The following is a 20,074-nucleotide window of genomic DNA, read 5'->3' as shown; positions in this document are numbered from 1 at the left end:
TATCTCTATCTATGTCTATATATCTATGTCTTTATCTCTATCTATGTCTATATATCTATGTCTATATCTCTATCTATATATCTATGTCTTTATCTCTATCTATGTCTATATATCTATGTCTTAACTCTCTATCTATGTCTATATCTCTATGTCTATATATCTGTCTTTATCGCTATCTATGTCTATATATCTATGTCTATATCTCTATCTATATCTCTATGTCTATATATCTGTCTTTATCTCTATCTATGTCTATATATCTATGTCTATATCTCTATCTATATCTCTATGTCTATATATCTATGTCTATATCTCTATCTATATCTCTATGTCTATATATCTGTCTATATCTCTATCTATGTCTATATCTCTATATATCTATGTCTATCTATCTACTATCTATTCTACTCTGGTTCTGCAGGTTCCCCTCGGGGTCTGGTTCTGTAGGTTCTCCTCTGGGTCTGGTTCTGTAGGTTCCCCTAGAGGTCTGGTTCTGCGGGTTCTCCTCTGGGTCTGGTTCTGCGGGTTCTCCTCTGGGTCTGGTTCTGTAGGTTCTCCTCTGGGGTCTGGTTCTGTAGGTTCTCCTCTGGGTCTGGTTCTGTAGGTTCCCCTCGGGGTCTGGTTCTGTAGGTTGTCCTCTGGGTCTGGTTCTGTAGGTTCCCCTCGGGGTCTGGTTCTGTAGGTTGTCCTCTGGGTCTGGTTCTGCAGGTTCTCCTCTGGGTCTGGTTCTGCGGGTTCTCCTCGGGGTCTGGTTCTGTGGGTTCCCCTCGGGGTCTGGTTCTGCGGGTTCCCCTCGGGGTCTGGTTCTGCGGGTTCCCCTCGGGGTCTGGTTCTGCGGGTTCTCCTCGGGGTCTGGTTCTGCGGGTTCTCCTCGGGGTCTGGTTCTGTAGGTTCTCCTCTGGGTCTGGTTCTGTAGGTTCCCCTCGGGGTCTGGTTCTGTAGGTTGTCCTCTGGGTCTGGTTCTGCAGGTTCCCCTCGGGGTCTGGTTCTGTAGGTTCTCCTCTGGGTCTGGTTCTGTAGGTTCCCCTAGAGGTCTGGTTCTGCGGGTTCTCCTCTGGGTCTGGTTCTGTAGGTTCTCCTCTGGGTCTGGTTCTGTAGGTTCTCCTCTGGGTCTGGTTCTGTAGGTTCCCCTCGGGGTCTGGTTCTGTAGGTTGTCCTCTGGGTCTGGTTCTGCAGGTTCTCCTCTGGGTCTGGTTCTGTGGGTTCCCCTCGGGGTCTGGTTCTGCGGGTTCCCCTCGGGGTCTGGTTCTGCGGGTTCTCCTCTGGGTCTGGTTCTGTAGGTTCTCCTCTGGGTCTGGTTCTGTAGGTTCTCCTCTGGGTCTGGTTCTGTAGGTTCCCCTCGGGGTCTGGTTCTGTAGGTTGTCCTCTGGGTCTGGTTCTGTAGGTTCCCCTCGGGGTCTGGTTCTGTAGGTTGTCCTCTGGGTCTGGTTCTGCAGGTTCTCCTCTGGGTCTGGTTCTGCGGGTTCTCCTCGGGGTCTGGTTCTGTGGGTTCCCCTCGGGGTCTGGTTCTGCGGGTTCCCCTCGGGGTCTGGTTCTGCGGGTTCTCCTCGGGGTCTGGTTCTGCGGGTTCTCCTCGGGGTCTGGTTCTGTAGGTTCTCCTCTGGGTCTGGTTCTGTAGGTTCCCCTCGGGGTCTGGTTCTGTAGGTTGTCCTCTGGGTCTGGTTCTGCAGGTTCCCCTCGGGGTCTGGTTCTGTAGGTTCTCCTCTGGGTCTGGTTCTGTAGGTTCCCCTAGAGGTCTGGTTCTGCGGGTTCTCCTCTGGGTCTGGTTCTGTAGGTTCTCCTCTGGGTCTGGTTCTGTAGGTTCTCCTCTGGGTCTGGTTCTGTAGGTTCCCCTCGGGGTCTGGTTCTGTAGGTTGTCCTCTGGGTCTGGTTCTGCAGGTTCTCCTCTGGGTCTGGTTCTGCAGGTTCTCCTCGGGGTCTGGTTCTGTGGGTTCCCCTCGGGGTCTGGTTCTGCGGGTTCCCCTCGGGGTCTGGTTCTGCGGGTTCTCCTCGGGGTCTGGTTCTGCGGGTTCTCCTCGGGGTCTGGTTCTGCAGGTTCTCCTCGGGGTCTGGTTCTGCAGAAGAAATCCTGGGACTGATTTGAAATCACAGATTTTTCGTCCCTCAAACTTTCATTTCATTTTTAATCAAGTTTGAAAAACCGTTTCTTTTAATGTCTCGTGTGGAATCGCTTTATTGTGAAAACCCATGGGAGCAGTTTCCATGACGACGGAGCACAGCGACTCCTCTCCATGAAAACGGTTTTATTTTGAAGGGATGTGAATAAAAACTTCACAGATCTTTTTTTCGGACGACAAAAAAAAGTTTATCGTTTCGAACAAAATAAAGTTTTTTTCTTCATGCAACATCGCACAGAACGACCTTTCAGAATAAGAGTGGAATGCTTCTATAACCATGAACACACTCACAGGTCAGAGGTCAAGAGGTTGGGGGGGGTTGGTGAAGTCAGAGGTCAAAGGTCAGGACGGACGGCGGCGCTTCAAACAAACAATCAGTATAAAAAGTGGAGGAACGTTTGTAGAAAATCTCCAACAAACACGTAGAAAACTGCAGCTTCACATCCACGTTTAGTGTTTCTGCACAGGAAGTGAGGTCGACCACACAGGAAGTGGAGTCAACCACACAGGAAGTGAGGTCAACCACACAGGAAGTGGGGTGTCCACACAGGAAGTCCCGCCTCGCTCAGCATCGCATAACTGTGGACCAGATGCAGGCTTTAACTCTGAAGGGACATCTTCACACTTGGTCAAGTACTTTTATTTTGAAATAAAACTGCGAAAACTGTTTCCACTTGTTAAAAAAAAAAAAAAAGTGGAAACCTGGAATTGACTGAGTGGTTCTCCTGAGGCGCGGCAGGCACGCCGCCCCCCCACAGACCTGCCAGACCACACTGAGGGCCTGGACCAAGTGGTCCTCCTGCCCTGGAGGCAGTTGTCATGGAGACGCCTGCTGATGACATCATCGTTACAGTTGGAAACAGTAAATTCAGTAGAAACAAAATAAAACTGGATTCAAACCGTTTCTGGAAAAATCTGTCACACCTGGACCTGGACCAGGACCTGGACCTGGACCAGGACCAGGACCAGGACCAGGACCAGGACCAGGACCATGGAGCTCAATTTAGTGAAGTGAAGAAGTGACGGAGTGTCTGGAGCTTCAGGTCAGACTTGGTGTAAAGCAGCAGTTCTACCATAGAGCTAGAATCACTAGATGCCGGTGGCTCTCAGGCCTGTCGAGGTGACGTTCCTGCAGGGCGGCCATCTTGGATGAGTCTCCTGCTCTGCTGAACATAAAGGTCCACTAGAACATGTGTAGCTCGCTTGCTAGTTTTAAAATGATCCATTACTGGTGTTGCTACCTGGACTAGCAAGCGAGCTACACGTTCTAGTGGACCTTTATGTTCAGCAGAGCAGGAGACTCATCCAAGATGGTGGCGCCGCCTGAGGCTTCTAGTGTTGTATATCTATGGCTCTTCTCTTCAGACTGTAAACGAATGTTGAAGTAACTTGTATACAAACTTTCTCTGAAAGCAGATTCATAAATATCAACAACATAATGTGCTTAAGTGAAAGTAGTGTGATTACAATTGGTTTGGTAACTTAGTGTTCATTAGTGTGTGTGTGTGTGTGTGTGTGTGTGTGTGTGTGCGCTGAGCGAGGCGTGGCGTCCTGAACGGAGACGTAGTGTGACACGGAGAACAACAGCACGAAATCAACACGTGTAAAAACCAACATGGCGGCGGCGGCGGGGGGGGGCGTGTCCATCAGGCGGTGTCGCTGACGACGACGACGACCATGTGCTCCTCCTCCAGGTTCCCCAGCGTCCTCCTGGCGGCCTGCAGGTACTGCTGGGAGAAGTCCCCCGGGGGGAAGGCGTACAGCATGGCGCCCGGCGCCCCCTCCTTGGCGGCGGGCAGGCTGACCACGCCGGCCGCCTCCTTGTTGCGCAGGTACGTGACCAGGTGGCGCAGCAGGCGCACCTGCAGGCCGGGCTCGGGCGCCGGCGCCTGGCGGTCCACGGGGCCCTGCAGCGCCAGCAGCACGGCGAAGCCGTCGGGCCGGCCCAGCTTGACGCGGCGCTCCACCTCGTCCAGCCGGGTCCGGTCCATCCGGAGCCGCTGGGCGATCTTCAGCTGGCCCGGCGCCGCCGCCCCCCCGCCACGCATCACGGCGGCGAGGAAGGCGGCGCCGCCCTCCAGCAGGTAGAGCTCGGTAGGGAAGCTGCTGTTCTTCAGGGCGAAGAAGCCGTGCCACGACTTGGCGAGCGCCGTCTGGGCGAACTCCGACAGCGAGGCGGGGGGCGGCGAGGCGCGGGGGGGGGCCGGGGCCGGGGCCTCGCCCCCCCGCTGGTGGTGGTGGTTGTTGTTGTTGTTGTTGTTGTTGGGCGGCTCGGCGGGCGGCCGCTTGACGTGGTGGCGGGCCGGCGCCGCGTCGTCGTCCCGCCGCCCCCCCGCCCCGGGGGAGGGGGAGGGGGAGTGGTCCCGCGGCTCGGTGGTGGAGTCGGGGGCTCGGACCCTCGCCCGGTCGGGGCTGGCGTCGGGCGACGCGGCGCCCCCCGGGACCCCCCGGGCCTTGGAGCGGCCGCCCTCCTTGCCCCGGTCCTCGGCGGGCCGGTCGGCGGAGGCGCTCCGGCTCCTCCTCCGGCCGCGGCGCTCCTCCCGCTCCTTCAGCCAGCGCTCCCTGCTGCGGCTACGGCTCCGCCCCCCCCCTCCTCCCGAACGCCTCCACGCCGCCCGGCCTGCGGTCCGGGCCGCGGGGGGGGCTGGCGGGGAAGTCCCGCTCCGGCGGGGCCCGGTCCCGCGGGCCGTGGGTGGGGGCGGGCGAGCGGTCCCGGAGCCCCCGCAGCTCCCGCTCCAGGCTGCGGTGGCGACTGTAGGCCTCCCCCAGCAGGTCGTAGTGGGAGGGCAGGGCCACGGGGGGCTGGTAGGCGGGGGGGAACAGGCGGGAGGGGCTCTCCTCCACCTTGGCGAAGTCCACCCGGAGGCGGCGCTCCGGCCCCCCCAGGGGGAAGCCCCTCATCTGGGTGCAGGCGGCCTGGGCGGCGTCCAGACTCTCGTACTGGATGTAGGCGAAGGAGTCGCCCTTCACGTAGTCGATGTTGCGGATGCTGCCGAAGCGGTCGAACTCGCGGGCCAGGGCGGCCAGCGAGTTCCCGGGGCCCAGCCCCCCCACCCACAGCCGGGTGGTGGGGTTGGCCTTGCCGTAGCCGATCTTGACGGGGTTGCCCCCGACCGGCCGGCCCTGCATGGCCACCTTGGCCCGGTGGGCCATGTCCAGGTTCTGGAACTTGACGAAGGCGTAGGCGCCGCCCTGCCCCCGCGCCGGACGCTTGATCACCACGTCCTCGATGGCGCCGTACTTGTCGAAGCCGCGCCGCAGCTCGCCCTCCGTCACGTTGCCGTCCAGGTTGCCGATGAACAGGTTGCTGGTGGCGCGCTGGTCGTCCTCCGGCTTCAGGTCCTCCACCACGGGCATGGGGGGCAGGCCGTACGGGCGCCCCCGCTCGTCCAGCATGCCGTAGTAGTCCAGCAGGCGCTCGCGCTCCCGGCTCAGGCCCAGGCTCTCCAGGGCGTAGTGCCGCGCCCGCAGCTCCCGCATGCTGCTGACGGCGGGCCCGGGCCCCGGCCCCGGCCCCGGGGGGGACAGGGAGCGCTGCCGGTACGGGTAGGGGGCGTGCAGCGGCAGGAAGCTGACGTCCGGCGGCGTGACGCTGCGCCGCCTCACGTACATGGGCTCGATCTTCAGCTGCCGCTCGCCCAGCAGCAGGCGCGACGCCTTGGCGTGCCGGGCCTCCTTGGCGTCCTCCGGGTGGCGGAAGTTGACGTAGGCGATGCGGCCGAGCTCCGGCGTGTGGGACAGCTTCACGCTCACGTCGCCGAACTTCTTGAAGTCGTGGAACAGCGCGTCCTCCACGTCCTCGTCCGACACCTGCGAGCCCAGGTTGCTGATGAGCAGCGTCTTGTACTCCAGCGTCCCGGGCCGCGCGGCGGGAAGCTCCGGGGCCGCGGCGGCGGCGGCGGCGGAGGTCCGCAGCGGCGGCCGGCCCAGCAGGCTCAGCTCGTGCCGGTGGTGGAGCTCCAGCGCCACCGCCGCTCGCTCGTCCCGCAGCCGCGGCTTCTCGCGCTCCCGGCTGCGGCTCCGGCGGTGGTACCGGTGGCTCTCCGCCAGCAGCAGCGCCAGCGGCGGCGGCGGCGGCGGCGGCGGCAGCTCCTCCCGCCGCGCGCTCTCCCGCTCCCGGAGCCGCTTGGCGGCGGCCCTGGACGGGCTGCCCTCCCTGCCGGCCTGCCGCTTCATTCACTCGGTGGGGGGGCCCGGGGCTGGGCGGGGGGGGGGGGGGGGGGGGAGAGGGGGCAGAGGCTTCGGCGCAGACCCGCAGACCCTCCGGCCCGGAAGATTCACATCAATGTGGCAGGAAAAACGGAAAAGCGCGTAAACCGAGTTAAAAACATGTCAGCCGGAGGAGCTGCTCCGGGCCGCCATCTTGGACAATAGGAATGTGCGCGTCCCTCCGGAGGGCGGGGCCTGCGTGTGACGTCACCCGGCGTCGTGACGTGGGACGCACTTTAATTGGGCAGGATATTTACTGTTTATGTACAAATAATGTTGATAGATTTTTAAAGTAACTGCATATAAAGAGAATGTGTAGTTGATTTAATAATCCTGAGCAAAGATTAGGAAGGTTCGTGTTCATAAATGCAGATCAACAATATTTGGTTAAGTTTAATATTGAATTGAAATAACGCACTTGGTAATAAAACAGCGAAACTGTCGATGTTATAAAAGAACTATTCTAAAATGAACAATGAGACCCTCAGCGTCCCTGATCTTTTTTAATTATACTGTTATAGTTACAAACTTTGAGTATCTGCCATCGAGCTTCAGATTATATGAATGTTTTATTTATGAGCACTGTGTATTGGTTATTGTTTTGTTTGTCTGGATGTTGCCTATTTGCGCAATAAAGTTCTTATACATATAACATATACTGTATATAAATATAAATATATACACACAGTCCATGGGCCAGTGCTTCTTGAAAGCTGTAAATATAATAGAAGTACACACGAGCATCAACATAAAAGTACTGATGGTATTTCCTCTTCCTGCTCTAAACGTCCAGGTTTTCCAGGGAAACTCAGAATCTCCTTGTTTGAAGGGATTTAAGTTTTTACGCTTAAAAAATAAGTGAGTCGACTGTTAACTCATAAAAAATCAGTTTAAGTGTTAAAAGTGGAAGAAAAAAATGGCGGCAAGTCAGGCTGAAGGGAAGCTGTGGCTTCTCGACCCCCCATGGCTCCGCGGCGCCCCCCGGTGGCAGTAGAACCCCCCAGCAGGACAGTAGAAACCCCCCGGTGGCAATAGAACCCCCCGGTGACAGTAGAACCCCCCCAGCAGGACAGTAGAACCCCCCAGCAGGACAGTAGAACCCCCCGGTGGCAGTAGAACCCGCCAGCAGGACAGTAGAACCCCCCGGTGGCAGTAGAACCCCCCGGTGGCAGTAGAACCCGCCAGCAGGATAGTAGAACCCCCCAGCAGGACAGTAGAAACCCCCCATGGCTCCGCGGCGCCCCCCGGTGGCTGTAGAACCCCCCCGGTGGCAGTAGAACCCCCCGGTGACAGTAGAACCCCCCCAGCAGGGCAGTAGAACCCCCCAGCAGGGCAGTAGAACCCCCCGGTGGCAGTAGAACCCGCCAGCAGGACAGTAGAACCCCCCGGTGGCAGTAGAACCCCCCAGCAGGACAGTAGAACCCCCCGGTGGCAGTAGAACCCGCCAGCAGGACAGTAGAACCCCCCGGTGGCAGTAGAACCCCCCAGCAGGACAGTAGAACCCCCCCAGCAGGACAGTAGAACCCCCCCAGCAGGACAGTAGAACCCCCCCAGCAGGACAGTAGAAATGAAGGCAGTCTAGTCAGGTTTTCCATCTTTTAATGAAAAAGTAGTAACAAACCAGAAGTCACTGAAACAACAGCAGCCCAGGGGGCGGGGCTTATACCTGACCGCCCCTCCCCCGCCAGGTGAGGGAGGGGGGGCGGGGCTTAAAGAGCGTTGGAGGGCGGACAGGAAGCAGGAAGAGACGAGGTCAGGAGGAAACAGGAAACGACCAACAAACTACCAGTCAGTTCCCTTTAAAACGACTTGATGGTTTAATTTTCACCAAAACAAAATATTTACAGTTTAATCTGAGCCACTTGAATTCTTTTCCTTATTTAATTAAATGCTTTTAAGTTTTAACAACACGTCTTTCTTAAATTATATTGAAACTTTTTCTGCCAAATTTCTCATTTGAATTCCTTTTCAAGTCCTTTAGATGTTAAACTGGAGAACCAAGACTCTTCTGCTTGTTTGGATGTTAAAGAGCCACGATGACCATCGTTTCCTGCTACGTCTAACCTTAATTCTAATCCTAATCCCAATCCTAACCTTAATTCTAATCATAATCCTAATCCCTAATCCTAACCTTCATTCTAATCCTAATCCCAATCCTAACCTTAATCCTAACCCCTCATTTTACACCAGTGGATGTTTGAACAGAATATTTCCACTTTGTTACAACAGAAGATAAAAAATGAAAACTGCTGATTTTCTGCTGAGTCATGGTTAACAGCTGGAGGAGGATGAGGATGATGAGGATGAGGATGATGAGGATGAGGATGATCCAAGTCCACTTCAGATTTACGTTCCAAACACGAGGTGATGCAATCGTCCCTCCAACTCCAGAACCAGGAGACAAAACCAGTGAGGACTTCCTGTCAAATGTCTCCACTTCCTGTTTGGATGGTGGCCCGATCGGACCAGGTCAGACCTGGTCCTCACAGGTGGGTCCAGGTCCTCACAGGTGGGTCCGGGCCCTGGAGGACCTGGTCCCGACAGGTGGGTCCGGGCCCTGGCGGTCCTGGTCCTCACAGGTCGGACCGGGCCCTGGCGGTCCTGGTCCTCACAGGTCGGACCGGGCCCTGGCGGACCTGGTCCTCACAGGTCGGACCGGGCCCTGGCGGTCCTGGTCCTCACAGGTCGGACCGGGCCCTGGCGGTCCTGGTCCTCACAGGTCGGACCGGGCCCTGGCGGCAGCCGGGTCGTACTTGGCCATGAGTTCCAGGATCTTGCGGATGAAGTCGGACTTCTCGGCGCAGCCCTTGCAGGACTCGCCCCAGTCCTCTAGAACCTTCTTCAGATCCTTCACCTTCAGCTTCTTCAGGTCCACCGAGGTCAGGTCCAGCTGCTGGTCTGGGGGGGGGAGGGGGGGCGGTTAGAACCAGGGGAGGACCAGGGGAGAACAGAGGAGAACCAGGGTAGAACCAGGGGAGAACAGGGGAGAACCAGGGGAGGACCAGGGTAGAACCAGGGTAGAACCAGGGGAGAACAGAGGAGGACCAGGGGAGAACCAGGGTAGAACCAGGGTAGAACCAGGGGAGAACAGAGGAGGACCAGGGTAGAACCAGGGGAGGACCAGGGTAGAACCAGGGGAGGACCAGGGTAGAACCAGGGGAGGACCAGGGTAGAACCAGGGGAGGACCAGGGGAGGACCAGGGGAGGACCAGGGGAGAACAGAGTAGAACCAGGGGAGAACAGAGGAGGACCAGGGGAGAACAGAGGAGAACCAGGGGAGGACCAGGGGAGGACCAGGGTAGAACCAGGGTAGAACCAGGGGAGGACCAGGGGAGGACCAGGGGAGGACCAGGGTAGAACCAGGGGAGGACCAGGGGAGGACCAGGGGAGGACCAGGGGAGGACCAGGGGAGGACCAGGGGAGAACAGAGTAGAACCAGAGGAGAACAGAGGAGGACCAGGGGAGAACAGAGGAGAACCAGGGGAGGACCAGGGTAGAACCAGGGGAGAACAGGGGAGGACCAGGGTAGAACCAGGGGAGAACAGGGGAGAACCAGGGGAGGACCAGGGTAGAACCAGGGTAGAACCAGGGGAGAACAGAGGAGGACCAGGGGAGAACCAGGGTAGAACCAGGGGAGAACAGAGGAGGACCAGGGGAGGACCAGGGTAGAACCAGGGGAGGACCAGGGTAGAACCAGGGGAGGACCAGGGGAGGACCAGGGGAGGACCAGGGGAGGACCAGGGTAGAACAGAGTAGAACCAGAGGAGAACAGAGGAGGACCAGGGGAGAACAGAGGAGAACCAGGGGAGGACCAGGGTAGAACCAGGGGAGAACAGGGGAGGACCAGGGGAGAACCAGGGGAGAACCAGGGGAGGACCAGGGGAGAACAGAGTAGAACCAGAGGAGAACAGAGGAGGACCAGGGGAGAACAGGGGAGAACCAGGGTAGAACCAGGGGAGGACCAGGGGAGAACAGAGGAGAACCAGGGGAGAACAGAGGAGGACCAGAGGAGAACAGAGGAGAACCAGAACCTGCTCACCATATCTCAGCTCACAGATCTGTCCGTCCTTCTTGCGGAGCTTCTCACAGATCTTGTCCACGGGGACGTGGGACCGGAGAGGTTTGGACACTTCGTTGATCATCTTGGTCGCTGCGTCGCTGGTCCCCCCGATGTAGTAGCACTACACACACACACACACACACACACACACACACACACACACACACACACACACACACACACACACACACACACACACACACACACACACACACACACACACACACACACACACACACACGGCCGTGAGGCAGCGCCCTCTGCTGGCAGAACCAGGAACCAGCGAGACGACACAGACACAGAGACAGACACAGACACAGACACAGACATAGACAGACAGACACAGAGACAGAGACAGACACAGAGACAGACACAGACACAGAGACAGAGACAGACACAGAGACAGACACAGACACAGAGACAGAGACAGACACAGAGACAGACACAGACACAGAGACAGAGACAGAGACATAGACAGACACAGAGACAGACACAGAGACAGACACAGACACAGACACAGACACATAGACAGAGACAGAGACAGACACAGACAGACACAGAGACAGAGACAGAGACAGAGACAGAGACAGAGACAGACACAGAGACAGAGACAGACACAGAGACAGAGACAGAGACAGAGACATAGACAGACACAGAGACAGACACAGAGACAGACACAGACACAGACACAGACACATAGACAGAGACAGAGACAGAGACAGACAGACACAGAGACAGAGACAGAGACAGAGACAGAGACAGAGACAGACACAGAGACAGAGACAGAGACAGACACAGAGACAGAGACAGACACATAGACAGAGACAGAGACAGACACAGACAGACAGAGACAGAGACAGAGACAGAGACAGACACAGAGACAGACAGAGACAGAGACAGAGACAGAGACTCACGAAGCGGTTCTCCTTCCCCTTAGCGTCGGCGCAGCTCTTCAGGATTTCCTTCTCGATGTCGTTGATGTTGAAGTCGATGTGGTTCTCCTTCAACGAGTCGTAGAACCTCCCCAGGAACGTCACACACACTGAGGAGGAGCAGGGAGGAGGAGGAGCAGAGAGGAAGAGGAGCAGAGAGGAGGAGGAGCAGGGAGGAGGAGGAGCAGAGAGGAGGAGGAGCAGAGAGGAGGAGGAGCAGAGAGGAAGAGGAGCAGGGAGGAAGAGGAGCAGAGAGGAGGAGGAGCAGGGAGGAAGAGGAGCAGAGAGGAGGAGGAGCAGGGAGGAGGAGGAGCAGAGAGGAGGAGGAGCAGAGAGGAGGAGGAGCAGAGAGGAAGAGGAGCAGGGAGGAAGAGGAGCAGAGAGGAGGAGGAGCAGGGAGGAAGAGGAGCAGAGAGGAAGAGGAGCAGAGAGGAAGAGGAGCAGGGAGGAAGAGGAGCAGAGAGGAAGAGGAGCAGAGAGGAAGAGGAGCAGAGAGGAAGAGGAGCAGGGAGGAAGAGGAGCAGGGAGGAAGAGTCAGAGGCTAATGCTAAAGCTAACGTGGCCCCAGAGGCCACATCAATCAGAAACAGAACACGAGTCCCTGAAAACTGGAACATTAACATGTGAGAGTGTTTCTGATCCACTGGTCACACTGTGGCCACAGGTCAGGCTGGAGGTCAGAGGTCAGAGGTCAGAGGTCCCACCCAATAACAGGAAGCTGCTTTTCTAATTCTGTTGGCAGAAGATCCACAAGGTTCAGAGTCTGACTGAACACCTGGAACACCTGGAACTACCTGGAACAGCCTGATAACACCCGGTAATACCTGGAACTACCTGGAACAGGGCTGCTTCCTGGGAGAGTTACCGGGAGGAGGGGGCTGCCTCCTGGGGGAGAGCTACCGGGAGGAGGGGGCTACCTCCTGGGGGAGAGCTACCGGGAGGAGGGGGCTACCTCCTGGGAGAGTTACCGGGAGGAGGGGGCTACCTCCTGGGAGAGTTACCGGGAGGAGGGGGCTACCTCCTGGGGGAGAGCTACCGGGAGGAGGGGGCTACCTCCTGGGGGAGAGCTACCGGGAGGAGGGGGCTACCTCCTGGGAGAGTTACCGGGAGGAGGGGGCTACCTCCTGGGGGCTACCTACGGGGAGGAGGGGGCTACCTCCTGCGGGAGAGTTACCCAGAGGAGGGGGCTACCTCCTGGGGGAGAGTTACCGGGAGGAGGGGGCTACCTACCGGGAGGAGGGGGCTACCTCCTGGGGGCTACCTACGGGGAGGAGGGGGCTACTTCCTGGGGGCTACCTACCGGGAGGAGGGAGCTACCTCCTGGGGGAGAGTTACCGGGAGGAGGGGGCTACCTCCTGGGGGCTACCTACGGGGAGGAGGGGGCTACTTCCTGGGGGCTACCTACCGGGAGGAGGGGGCTACCTCCTGCGGGAGAGTTACCCGGAGGAGGGGGCTGCCTCCTGGGGGAGAGTTACCCGGAGGAGGGGGCTGCCTCCTGGGGGAGAGCTACCCGGAGGAGGGGGCTGCCTCCAGGGGGAGAGCTACCGGGAGGAGGGGGCTACCTCCTGGGGGAGAGCTACCGGGAGGAGGAGGCTACCTCCAGGGGGAGAGCTACCGGGAGGAGGGGGCTACCTCCTGGGGGAGAGCTACCTCCGGAGCGGACCTACCTTCACACTCGCCCTCCTTCAGGGCTCCGGCGGGCCGGGGACCGGGCACCATGGCGAGCGCCAGCGCCACCGACAGCCCGCTCACAGTCCACATGTCGTCCGGGGTGAAGCTCTCAGGGCCGAGTGGTGGAACCGGGACACCGAGTCCTCCTGAGTCCGAGCGAGCCGCTTCCAGCTACGCACGCCGGGAACCACTTCCGGCTGCCTCCTTATTGGTGGAACGACGTGACGGCAGAGGCCGCGCTCCACGCACCGTCTTCTGATTGGATGAAAACGACACCGTCCGGGAACAACGTCCAGTTGGCGGCGTGTGATTGGTCCACAGCCTCAACGCGTTTCCGCCACGTCTATTAGCGATGTAGATCGACTAAACCTAGAATTATAGAGTTATGATAGCTAGAATCTTACGATCTGTAAATAAAATAGACATATAAAGCTCGAATCGTGATAATGGTACAAGCACATATGAAGATATATAACAACACACGGATGAATCGTAAATATAATAAAGCAACATCAAGATCAAGAATCATAGAATCAAAAATATTTCTCCCCGTTGTATATCATTTTAGTTTGAATAACATTTATCACAGCGAGATTTACACATATAATAACTAGAATCAGATATATTACAAATAGAAAAATAAATATATGAAAGCAAGAATCAGCTAAAGAACATCTGGAATCATAGATATATCATAGCTAGAATCCAACACACATATTCATTGTAGGTGTAATATAAGATAGAACATTCAAGATAGTAGAACAATTATCAGTACCAATAATACTGTTTGTCTGAATCCTGAAGATTTTAATCTACATTTTATCTAAAAAAACATATTTTTTGAAAAGTTTCTTATTTTTCTACATCGTTTCTCCATCGATTGAGATGTTTGTGTCTCATTTTCCAATATTTCTACATTGAAACGTTAAATTCCTAAACTTCATTTTCTTTGCTCCCGTTTGCTTTTCATGTTTCACAAGTTATTTTGTTCTTCTGCGTCAAACGACTAGAGATCTAAACACGACTCGGTATTTTCATTAAAGAACAAACTATTTTTAACCTAAAGGGAGGAAATTCATTCATTCGTTCATCGAAGATTCAGATCAAGAAAACACATTTGGATGAATTCTTTATTATTAATTTATTAAAGTTTCAAGGAGTTCAGCTGAACTTCCAGAGCTCCTGGACTGATTTCTAACTTCTCCACCATCAAACCGGCCGGACGAGTCCAACAACCAGCAACCAGTGACACGACATTTCAGACTGCATGAACCCTGAAGAGACGGAACCTCAGAGAGACGGAACCTCAGAGACGGAACCTCAGAGAGACGGAACCTCAGAGAGACGGAACCTCAGAGACGGAACCTCAGAGAGACGGAACCTCAGAGACGAAACTTCAGAGACGAAACCTCAGAGAGACGAAACTTCAGAGACGAAACCTCAGAGAGACGGAACCTCAGAGAGACGGAACCTCAGAGACGAAACTTCAGAGACGAAACCTCAGAGACGAAACCTCAGAGAGACGGAACCTCAGAGACGGAACCTCAGAGACGAAACCTCAGAGACGGAACCTCAGAGAGACGGAACCTCAGAGACGGAACCTCAGAGAGACGGAACCTCAGAGACGGAACCTCAGAGAGACGGAACCTCAGAGACGGAACCTCAGAGACGGAACCTCAGAGAGACGGAACCTCAGAGACGAAACTTCAGAGACGAAACTTCAGAGACGAAACCTCAGAGACGAAACCTCAGAGAGACGGAACCTCAGAGAGACGGAACCTCAGAGACGAAACCTCAGAGACGGAACCTCAGAGAGACGGAACCTCAGAGACGAAACTTCAGAGACGAAACCTCAGAGAGACGGAACCTCAGAGACGAAACCTCAGAGACGGAACCTCAGAGACGAAACCTCAGAGACGGAACCTCAGAGAGACGGAACCTCAGAGACGAAACCTCAGAGACGGAACCTCAGAGAGACGGAACCTCAGAGACGAAACTTCAGAGACGAAACCTCAGAGACGAAACCTCAGAGAGACGGAACCTCAGAGAGACGGAACCTCAGAGACGAAACTTCAGAGACGAAACCTCAGAGAGACGGAACTTCAGAGACGAAACCTCAGAGACGAAACCTCAGAGAGACGGAACCTCAGAGAGACGGAACCTCAGAGACGAAACTTCAGAGACGGAACCTCAGAGAGACGAAACCTCATCAAATATTGTTCATCACCATGGCAACCGGCCAGAAGGGGGCGTGGCCTCATGACAGTGCTGGATGAGGGTGAACGCTGAGCTCTGAACGTCAGACTGGGGGAACTTCTGTGGCTGCCTCTGGACCGGGTCCGGACCGGGTTCTGGACCGGGTCCGGGCCCGCAGGTCCCGGCGCCACCGAGTCCTAAGTGTACATCATCTCGGCCATGTGCGACATCTTCTTGGGGAAGTAGAGGTAGAACTCCATGTAGCCGGCCAGGTCCTCCATGGTGACGTCGTCCACGTAGCCCCGGGCCTGCTCCGAGCAGGACCTGGGGGAGCCCAGAGTCCTGGGGGGGTCCCGGGGCCTCTGCAGACCCCCCTCGCACTCCGCCATGACGTCCCGGAGGCCGGTGAAGGAGTACACCCGCACGCCGTCCCAGCTGCGCGGCGCCGGCCGGCAGCGGCAGCGTGCGGCGGCCGGTCCGTCGTCCTCCGGCGCCTCGGCGGCTCCGCACTCCGAGCAGCCGCCCCTCCCCCGCAGCTCCGCCAGCGCCCGGAAGTCCACCGCCTCGGCCGGCCTCCGACCGCCCGCCGCCGCCGGCTCCGCCCCCCCGCCGCCGCCCTCAGAACCGGCGCAGGAGCCGAAAACCAGCGGGGGGCTGCGGTCCGCCGCCCCGGAGCGGCCCGGCTCCGTCCGGCCCGCCGAGGATCCGCGGTCCTCCGCGGGGGGGCGGGCGTCCGGCGGGGCGGGGGCGGCCAGGCGCTGATGCTTCAGGCAGCCACCGGGGGGCGGCGGCGCGGCGCTGCTGCAGTACGTGAACTTCGGGGGGTGGAGGATCGGGGACTTGGACCTGCGGCGGCGCTGGACCCGAGACGAACCGCGGGACGACTTCCTGCTGCCGCTGCAGGAGACCAAACACACAAGACAGTCCTCAGGACCCGTTTCCATGGCAACGCTACGGCGAAAACTCCTCCGTGGTCTCAGAAAAGCTCCACGTTCTGAAAAGGATGTCCGTTCCCACGGCAACGGCAGAAAGGCGCCGTCCAGAAGGAGTCCTTGAGACAGTCGTGCTGTCAGAGACTCCGAGAGCCGTTGTCATGGAAACGAACTCCCAACAGGAAGTGGACGCTTCGTCTCTTCACCTCGACAGAGAGAACGAGTCTGAAGACCTTTAATTCACGTCGAGGAAAAACCAGGACGCCGTCGTGTTTCAGGAACCTTTTCAACAATTCACACGTTTTGAACTCGCTTCCCGACACGCCGGCGCCACGCGGTGCCACACGGTGCCGCACAGTGCCACACAGCGCCACGCGGTGTCACACGGTGCTGCACAGTGCCACACAGCGCCACGCGGTGCCACCCGGTGCCGCACAGCGCCACGCGGTGCCACACAGCGGCACGCGGTGCCACGCAGTGCCACACAGCGCCACGCGGTGCCACACAGCGCCACGCGGTGCCACACGGCGCCACGCGGTGTCACACGGCGCCACGCGGTGCCACACGGCGCCACGCGGTGTCACACAGCGCCACGCGGTGCCACACGGTGCCACACGGTGTCACACAGCGCCACGCGGTGCCACACGGTGCCACACAGTGCCACACGGTGCCACACGGTGCCACACAGCGCCACGCGGTGTCACACAGCGCCACGCGGTGCCACACAGCGCCACACGGTGCCACACAGCGCCACGCGGTGCCACACAGCGCCACGCGGTGCCACACAGCGCCACACGGTGCCACAAAGCGCCACGCGGTGCCACACAGCGCCACGCGGTGTCACACAGCACCACGCGGTGTCACACAGCGCCACGCGGTGCCACACGGTGCCATGCGGTGTCACACAGCGCCACGCGGTGTCACACAGCGCCACGCGGTGCCACACGGTTTATCTACTAGAATCTTTTTACAACAAAGGGACAAGTTCAGGACAAGTTGAAGACATTAAAGACGATTTCAACTGCTGACGATCTGAGTCCCGTATCTTTAAAAGACATTAACGAGGGACGTCAGACCCCCTGAAGCTAAACGGGGGTGTTGGGGGGGGGGGGGGGGGGGGGGTCAACTCACCCATGCCAGTTGTCTTTGGGGCAGCAGAGTTTGGTTTTCACCCCGCCGACCTCCACAGACGCTCGTGACGCCGCCCGGGACGCCTCGGACACACCCACTGACCCCGACCGGCTGCCAGAGAGGGTGAGAGGGTGAGAGGGGGTGAGGGTGAGAGAGTGAGACGGGGTGAGAGGGTGAGAGAGTGAGAGGGAGAGAGAGTGAGAGGGGGTGAGGGTGAGAGAGTGAGATGGGGTGAGAGGGTGAGAGAGTGAGACGGGGTGAGAGGGTGAGAGAGTGAGAGGGAGAGAGAGTGAGAGGGGGTGAGGGTGAGAGAGTGAGATGGGGTGAGAGGGTGAGAGAGTGAGACGGGGTGAGAGGGTGAGAGAGTGAGAGGGGGTGAGGGTGAGAGAGTGAGAGGGTGAGGGTGAGAGAGTGAGACGGGGTGAGAGAGTGAGAGAGAGTGAGAGGGGGTGAGGGTGAGAGAGTGAGACGGGGTGAGAGGGTGAGAGAGTGAGAGGGAGAGAGAGTGAGAGGGGGTGAGAGAGTGAGAGGGTGAGAGGGGGTGAGGGTGAGAGAGTGAGATGGGGTGAGAGGGTGAGAGAGTGAGAGAGTGAGAGGGGGTGAGGGTGAGAGAGTGAGACGGGGTGAGAGGGTGAGAGAGTGAGAGGGAGAGAGAGTGAGAGGGGGTGAGGGTGAGAGAGTGAGACGGGGTGAGAGGGTGAGAGAGTGAGAGGGAGAGAGAGTGAGAGGGGGTGAGGGTGAGAGAGTGAGATGGGGTGAGAGGGTGAGAGAGTGAGACGGGGTGAGAGGGTGAGAGAGTGAGAGGGTGAGAGAGTGAGAGGGTGAGGGTGAGAGAGTGAGACGGGGTGAGAGAGTGAGAGAGAGTGAGAGGGGGTGAGGGTGAGAGAGTGAGACGGGGTGAGAGGGTGAGAGAGTGAGAGGGAGAGAGAGTGAGAGGGGGTGAGAGAGTGAGAGGGTGAGAGGGGGTGAGGGTGAGAGAGTGAGATGGGGTGAGAGGGTGAGAGAGTGAGAGGGAGAGAGAGTGAGAGGGGGTGAGGGTGAGAGAGTGAGACGGGGTGAGAGGGTGAGAGAGTGAGAGGGAGAGAGAGTGAGAGGGAGAGAGAGTGAGAGGGGGTGAGGGTGAGAGAGTGAGATGGGGTGAGACACACCAGCTGCTCACATGAATCATGGAACTGGACACTGTGGCCAAGAAGGCAGCAGACTGACAGTAAACAGGAAGTAGTACAGAGGGTGAGGGGGGCTCCAGGCCCAGGCCTGGTCCCTGGTCCCTGGTCCCTGGTCCCTGGTCCCTGGTCCCTGGTACTCACCTCTCAGCGTCCACCCTCAGCTTCTTGAAGGCCGTCTGCAGCGTGTCCTCCTCCTCACAGTCCTTCACTCCTGCCTCCATGGCGACAGGAGGACGCTCCAACCAGCCACCCAGCTGCAACCCAGGGCCACACCGGGAGGGTGAGAGGGTGAGAGGGCGAGAGGGTGAGAGGGTGAGAGGGCGAGAGGGTGAGAGGGTGAGAGGGTGAGAGGGCGAGAGGGTGAGAGGGTGAGAGGGCGAGAGGGTGAGAGGGTGAGAGGGTGAGAGGGCGAGAGGGTGAGAGGGCGAGAGGGCGAGAGGGCGAGAGGGTGAGAGGGCGAGAGGGTGAGAGGGTGAGAGGGCGAGAGGGCGAGAGGGTGAGAGGGCGAGAGGGTGAGAGGGCGAGAGGGTGAGAGGGTGAGAGGGTGAGAGGGTGAACTTCAGGACTCATTTGCACCGTGTCTCTAATGAAACACTTTTCTTCCTAAAAGCTCCGCCGTCACACGAGACGTCCTGAGGACGGTCAGACCGGGGGACACGGCATTCTGGAGGACAGACCACCAACAACTTGTGTGTTCAGGGACTCTGAGCAGCGCCGTCATGGAAACGGAGGCCCAAAACACAATGAAATTGTTGCCGTGGAAACGGGCTGGACCACGAGCCTCCCGGGACGAGAGCTGCACTCGGAGCAGAGACGGCGCTAAACTTGATGTTACTTCAAACTCTACTGCAGTCCAGTAAGAACTGCAGGACGACGGACCAGCGTCCCGTCAAACGTCCTCTGGTCCCGCAGACCGTCCAGGAGACCCCCGTCTCCCTCAGTCTGTCCATCTGTGAGTTGATTTATTGGTTTGTTTACATGTATTTTACTACAAACTGCTTCAGGGACGATTTGTCATCATCTGACGGCCCAACCAGTAGATCTCATCGCAGTAAATTCCCTCTGAAATGTTCTCCACCTGCCTCCACCTGCCTCCAGCTTCCTCCACCTTGCTCCACCCGCCACACTACAACTCCCCTCATGATGTTCTGAGGCCGGTGCTCCTAAAGACGTGAGACAGTCACTTTCAGAAAAAAGGGCAGAATAATAACTGCAATATTCCAGAGGGAATCTTGTCTGCCTGCCTCCCCTTTGATCTCAGCGTCTCCATGGCAACTTATTGGGAAACGCTTGGCCGAATCGTCAATAAGAGTCACAGCCAAATGTTCCACACGTTTCGACGTGTTTCTTGTGTCCAAACAGGCCTGATCTCGCCCCAGCGCTTTATACAGTCTCTTTCTGGTTTATTGGGAAACGTTTGGCCCAATCAATCACTCACTAATAGCGAGATATTCCCAATGTTACACACGTTAGCTGTGCTGCTGGTGCCCGTGGTCCAGAACTACAATAATAACAATAACAACAGCAACAATGTGATGAAGCGCAGGACGCGGATCTCTGCGTCTCGCCTCTTAAAGCGACAGGAACCAGAAAAGAGTTTTGACTCTGACGTTACGTAAGATCGTGAGGAAAGAAGTGCGCCTGTGTTTGGTTTAGCTTC

The 20,074-nt window shown here is 57.6% G+C and overlaps 3 protein-coding genes across 3 annotated transcripts in view; all 3 read right to left on the bottom strand.

Moving 5' to 3' along the window:
- Nucleotides 1-2,168: 2,168 nt before the first annotated feature.
- rbm15b (RNA binding motif protein 15B) lies at nt 2,169-6,341 on the bottom strand. Its single transcript, XM_080521999.1, is given in 3 exon segments — nt 2,169-3,065; nt 3,108-4,709; nt 4,711-6,341. Coding segments are annotated over 2 exon segments (2,529 nt in total). The 5' UTR covers nt 6,294-6,341; the 3' UTR covers nt 2,169-3,065; nt 3,108-3,763.
- Nucleotides 6,342-7,908: 1,567 nt separating this feature from the next.
- Nucleotides 7,909-13,173, bottom strand: manf (mesencephalic astrocyte-derived neurotrophic factor). The gene is made up of 4 exons (XM_080522002.1): nt 12,986-13,173; nt 11,301-11,428; nt 10,366-10,507; nt 7,909-9,224 (listed from the first exon to the last, which is right to left on the bottom strand). The coding sequence occupies exons 1-4, from the start codon at nt 13,077-13,079 to the stop codon at nt 9,040-9,042; spliced, it is 549 nt and encodes a 182-aa protein (XP_080378128.1). The 5' UTR covers nt 13,080-13,173; the 3' UTR covers nt 7,909-9,039.
- A 931-nt stretch (nt 13,174-14,104) lies between these two features.
- Nucleotides 14,105-20,074, bottom strand: part of oser1 (oxidative stress responsive serine-rich 1) — a 6,541-nt gene continuing 571 nt past the window's right edge. Inside the window, exons 2-4 of the mRNA XM_080521998.1 lie at nt 18,556-18,668; nt 17,249-17,359; nt 14,105-16,082 (exon numbers count right to left, since the gene is read on the bottom strand). Coding sequence (XP_080378124.1) covers nt 15,383-16,082; nt 17,249-17,359; nt 18,556-18,635 — 891 coding nt within the window. The 5' untranslated portion in view covers nt 18,636-18,668 and the 3' untranslated portion in view covers nt 14,105-15,382. The remainder of the gene's footprint in view (nt 16,083-17,248; nt 17,360-18,555; nt 18,669-20,074) is intronic.

This window comes from Blennius ocellaris, assembly GCF_963422515.1.
Source record: "Blennius ocellaris genome assembly, contig: SCAFFOLD_273, whole genome shotgun sequence".
Taxonomy (NCBI): Eukaryota; Metazoa; Chordata; class Actinopteri; order Blenniiformes; family Blenniidae; genus Blennius; species Blennius ocellaris.
Note: the sequence above shows the minus strand (reverse complement) of the source record. Positions and strands in the feature narration are given on the sequence as shown.

Bases quoted from the DNA above. Each gene is read 5' to 3' on its own strand.
- manf (XM_080522002.1), bottom strand. From the start codon at position 13,079: ATGTGGACTGTGAGCGGGCTGTCGGTGGCGCTGGCGCTCGCCATGGTG. The intron at 10,508-11,300 runs GTGAGTCTCTGT...GTGTGTGTGTAG, and splicing joins AGGGGAAGGAGAACCGCTTC to TGCTACTACATCGGGGGGAC. The intron at 9,225-10,365 runs GTGAGCAGGTTC...TCCCCCCCCCAG, and splicing joins GATCTGTGAGCTGAGATATG to ACCAGCAGCTGGACCTGACC.